Raw genomic sequence first — 5,419 nt, 5'->3', positions numbered from 1 at the left:
CACACACACACACACACACACACACACGCACAGCATGTATGTATGTATACAGACATTCACAGACACATACACACACTCTCTCTCTCTCTCTCTCCCTTTCTTCACAATCAACGTTCCGGCTCCGGGTCCGACTTGAGTGGATATCTGGCATGTCAGAAATATTTGTTGTCTTGCACTGTGAGCAGCCTGTACAGTACAGCAATCATATCCTACTGAAACATGTACTGTAGTGTGAGTTAGCATATCAAACTGAAATATGTAGTGTGCGTTAGCATATTATATGGGACTGATACATGTAGTGTGAGTTAGCATATCATACTGAAATATGTAGTGTGCGTTAGCATATTATATGGGACTGATACATGTAGTGCGAGTTAGCATATCATACTGAAATATGTAGTGCGAGTTAGCATATCTACTGAAATATGTTGTGTGAGTTAACATGACTGAAACATGTAGTATGAATTAGCATATCATGTGTGAGTTAAAATATCATATGGGCCCAAAACATGTAGTGTGATTTAGCATATCGTATGGGAATGGAACATATGTTGTGAGTTAGCATATAATATGGGACTGAAACATGTAGTGTGAGGTAGCATATCATACTGTAGTGTGAATTAACATATAATGAAACATGTAATAGATATCATAATGAAACATATCAAGCTGAATACTGAAATGTACAAAGCATAACGTACAGAATGTGTGCACTGCTGTAGCCTGGGGCCTGCATGGGGACACACATTCACACACACACACACACACACACACACACACACACACACACACACAAACAGATTCACACACACAGATTCACACACACACACACACACACACACACACACACACACACACACACACACACACACACATTCACACACACAGATTCACACACACACACACACACACACACACACACACACACACGCATTTACACACACAGATTCACACACACACACACACACACACACACATACCAGGGGCCAGGGCAGCAGCCTCTCAGGGGTGCAGGGCAGGCCGAGGAGGAGGAGGAGGAGGAGGAGGAGGAGGAGGAGGAGGAGTGCATCTTTGGCCTGCTGCCCGGAGCCTGGAACACACGACACGACACAGCGTTCCCACTCCCCCGGCTTTCAGCGGGCCCAGCAGGCCTGATGGGGGCCGCGCTTCAAACGAGACAGGGCCACCAGGACTCCTCAACGCTGGGATATCAAACAGGACAGACGGAGGAGAGGGGAGGGGGGGTGATGTAGATGTAAGGGGGGGGGGGGGGGTTGTGTGGTGGAGAGGGGGCAAAAAAGCCCCCTTTGAGCCCTAGAGTGTCCTGCCTCTCTCTGCGGTGGAGGAGCTGATGCTTTTTCAACTTCTGTTCCACTCTTACAGTGTGTGTGTGTGAGGGGGTGTGTGTGTGTGTGTGTGTTTTTTTTTTTTAGGGATGTGGAGGAGGGGGCTGAGTTGGGGGGAAAAAACTCAGTTCAAAGTTACGTGTGTGGAGTTGTGAGTTCATATCGGATTTGGGTTTCCCCCTTTTTTCACAGGCGTGCAGAAGGGGCGGGAATAGGGGTTTGGAGGAACAGAGGAGCTCAATGAGGGCCATTGTGTGGCTTATGCCTTGTGGGATTGCAGCTCGTGGTTGAGGGGCTGGGTTGCGTTTATTTTGGGGCTTGTTTCGCAAAAAGACGACGACATCAGGGTGCCACAGAATAATCCCACTGACGCACATTATTCACACACGCATGCACACATACATGCACACACACACACACACACACACAGAGAGGCTGTCACCTTTTTGGGTCTCCAAGTGTAAGAAATCATCATGCTGGAATCACTATCATAGACACACACACACACACACACACACACACACACACACACACACACACACACACACACACACACACACACACACACACACACACACAAACACACAAGCAGACAAACAAACCATGCACAACCAGCTGCAGATCAACATGCACACAGTCACACATTCACTCACCCATATACACATAATTCAACACACACACATTTTTTTTATGTGTCTGAGTGGTGACACAGACAGGTCGTGCTGCTCCCAGATGTGTGTGTGTGTGTGTGTGTGTGTGTGTGTGTCTGTGGGAAGCGTTACCTAACGCAGCAGAGCCTCCATGAAAGAAGCTTTGTATGGAGCATCCATCTCCACCTCAGAGACTAGTTCAGCCGCGGGGACTCAGGTTCTCCTGTTCTCCTGTTCCCCCTCTCGCTCCCTCTCGCTCCCCCTGTCAGGGCCAGGACACACTGTGTGCGTTGCGCTGCGGCCGCTGTCTGTGCCCAGCAACGACTTGCTTCCGTTCGTTCTCATGTACATCTCGCGCTCGTGCCACGCCGGAGATGCGCGTCTCATGCAGGCGACGCGAAGGCTCTAACCTTTTACTGTAACGCGTCGCCCGACAAAAGGAGAACACTGTGAGACATCAGCATTGCTGTGGCTGAATTATGCAACTGGCCGCCATGCACAGTGAGCACAAGCACACTGAGAACAGTTATGGGAACAGAGATATTTGAGCAGTTTGTCCTGAATTGATCCTTCTGCATGGTGGTTGCACATGCGAATGAGGCTCCAGATGAAAGTGCTTTGTCATGTGGTCAGAAGGTGTGAGCTGTGTCGGGGCCACAGTGCACCACAGCGCTCAGTGGACGCTGGTCCAGGCAACGGCGGTGCTGGACAGTTAAAGTGTTGGCCACAGGGCAGTGAGAGACTCCAGTGTTGGACGAGAGCGGTGCAATTATAGCTCGCTTCAAAGGTGTGTGTGACTGAAAGAGCGCATTCATGCATTTATTTTGGCAGACCACATCCCCCCCTCCATCGCTCCCCATGTCTTTCACACTCTCTCTTTCCATCTCTCCATTTCTCTGTTTCTTTCCCAACACTTTTCCATCTCTTTCTCTCAATCCCTCTCTCCAACTTCATCTCTCCTCCATTCTCTCCCATTCTCTCTCTCACGCTCCCACCTCCATCTCCTTTCTCTCTCCCTCTCTCTCTCTCTCCCACCATCTCTCTCTCTCTCTCTCTCCCACCCTCTCTCTCTCTCTCTCTCTCTCTCTCTCTCTCTCCACTCAGCGCTTGCGGCCCGTGAGCTTGTTTAGATGTGCGATTAGGCAAAGCAACAAGTGCAAATGAAGTTTGCCTTGGCCCAGTCCAGCAGGGCACTGTTGACCCAGGCTTTACTGAAATATCCCCCCAGAGCCAACACATATCCCCTAGTCTGTATCTCTCTCTCTCTCTCTCTCTCTCTCTCTCTCTCTCTCTATTTCTCTCCCTCTCTCTCTATTTCTCTCTTTTTCATCTGTATCTCTCTCTTGCTCTCAATTAGATTTGAATATTGATTTCAATATGTCAATATGTGTTTAATTCAATTAATGCTTTACAAAAACAAAATGAATGCGCTTTGTCTGTATGTCTCTCTCTATCTCTCTTTCTCTCTCTCTCTCACACACATCTGTATCTCTCTCTATCTATTCCCTTCTCATTCACTTCACACTATCTAAGCTCCCTTGGCGTGCACTCACAGGCATGTGTGTGTGTGTGTGTGTGTGTGTGTGTGTACCTTCTGTATATATATCTAATGTAAATATATGTCTTCCTCTCCAGGCCCTCTAACTCGCTGCCAGTTCTAATTTTTGTCCATCATAGTGGACGGGGATGGAGAAGGAGGAGGAGGAGGAGGTGTTGAGGGGGCTGGACCCTGAGGTGGGCACACGCTAGCCACTGCTAGAGTCTCCTGAGAGCCTCATTTCACCACCAACTAAACTACCCCCCCCCCCCTGCCCCTGTCCCCACCTCGTTCCTGCCCCCTCACCCCCTGTGGGCCCCTAGGGTCGATCCCAAAAATAACCCCCCAGAGATGCGGCTGGACCTCAGTCATCCACTGCACGCAAACTATTACGTGTTCAATTAACACTGTAACCGATAGTTTGCCATGTCAACAGACAGCTATGTCTCCCAGTGTCTGAGCGCCTGCCAGCCTGACTGCCTACCCCCCCCCCCCCCCCCACACACACACACACACGCACACACACACACAACAGGCCTGGGGGCCTCCCCCCCCCCCCCCACACACACACACACACACACCAGGCCTGGGGGCCTCCTCCCCCCCCCCCCCCCCCCCCCACACACACACACACACACCAGGCCTGGGGGCCTCTCATGGGAACTCACAGCTTCTTCCTCTTCTCGTTGTTGTGCTTTGGGCTTTAAAAATGAGAGCTGGTGTTTTTGTGTGAGACTTTGTGAAATTGCAAAGAATTTGATTTGGGGATTTCATCATCTATATTAAATATCATTAAAATATTCAGGGAATCTAGAGAATTATTTGTATACAAAGAACAGGCCTGATAAACAATACTGGATGTTTGTGATCTTTGGGGCCTCAGATGACACTGCATTAACATCATACCTATATATATGAAGAGAATCAGTGTATGGGCTCAGGAGAACAGTTCCAACAAATGCTGGTGAAAACTCTACCATGCAAAGAAAAGAACATACTTACACAATCCAGAAATGCTGTAGTGTATGCTGGAGATGTCTCCATCTAGGCCTGAGCATACAGTAGATAAGATGGAAAGAGGAAAACTGTCCTGTGGTTAGACCAATCAAAATGCGAAATTCTTTTTGAGGAACCATGGACTTGTTATTAGTGCATAGTGCATCTATGATATATGGGGGTGCATTAGTGCCTATGGCATGGGCAGCTTACACATCTGGAAAGGCACAATTAATAATATACACATGTTTTGAGTAACATATGCTGTGATCAAGACAACACCATTTTCAGGAACAGTATGGTTCCATAGTAGAAGAGTTTAGGTGTAACATGGCCTGCACATATTACAACAGTATGGTTCCATAGTAGAAGAGTTTAGGTGTAACATGGCCTTCCTATACAGTCCACACCTGTCACATGCATCATGGGAAAAAAACACAATTCTGAACACCTCACACTGTCAAGCAGCTGAAGTCCTATACCAGGCAAGAATGGGACAACATTTCATTCTCAATACGTCAACAACTGGTTTCCTCAGTTCCCAAATGTTTACAGACTGTTGTTAACAGAAGAGGTGAAGCAAACATGCCACTGTTCCAACTTTTTTGAGACGTGTTGCTGGCATCAGACTAATGAACAAATATTTTCCAAAACTGTTGATTGTTGTGAGTGTAGGTTATTGGTAATGAATCAGGGGAGGCCAGCTGTGTTTTGGTTTGCTGGTAAATCAGGTTGGAAGTGTGAGATTCTAGAGTGGAGTGGCGCTCGTAATTATGGGGCAGGGCTGGGACAGCTGCTGTGCTGTTTCAGGCCTTTATTGAGGAGGAATGGTGAGACATATGAAACGATCCAGTGTCAGAATGTGGCTGTATCCCCCCCCCCACACACAC

General features: G+C 48.1%; 1 protein-coding gene across 1 annotated transcript in view; it reads left to right on the top strand.

Moving 5' to 3' along the window:
- Nucleotides 1-2,405, top strand: part of LOC143102900 (platelet-derived growth factor subunit A-like) — a 15,406-nt gene extending 13,001 nt beyond the window's left edge. Inside the window, exon 5 of the mRNA XM_076266695.1 lies at nucleotides 2,266-2,405. Coding sequence (XP_076122810.1) covers nucleotides 2,266-2,405 — 140 coding nt within the window. The remainder of the gene's footprint in view (nucleotides 1-2,265) is intronic.
- The last annotated feature ends 3,014 nt before the right edge of the window (nucleotides 2,406-5,419 follow it).

The sequence above is a fragment of the Alosa pseudoharengus genome, unplaced genomic scaffold (assembly GCF_046254945.1).
Source record: "Alosa pseudoharengus isolate Yale_2024_CS ecotype anadromous, Long Island Sound unplaced genomic scaffold, YU_APseudo_1.1 YU_APseudo_1.1_scf_4, whole genome shotgun sequence".
Lineage (NCBI taxonomy): Eukaryota > Metazoa > Chordata > Actinopteri > Clupeiformes > Clupeidae > Alosa > Alosa pseudoharengus.
The sequence above is the reverse complement of the archived record's forward strand: the minus strand, read 5'-3'. Positions and strand labels throughout refer to the sequence as shown.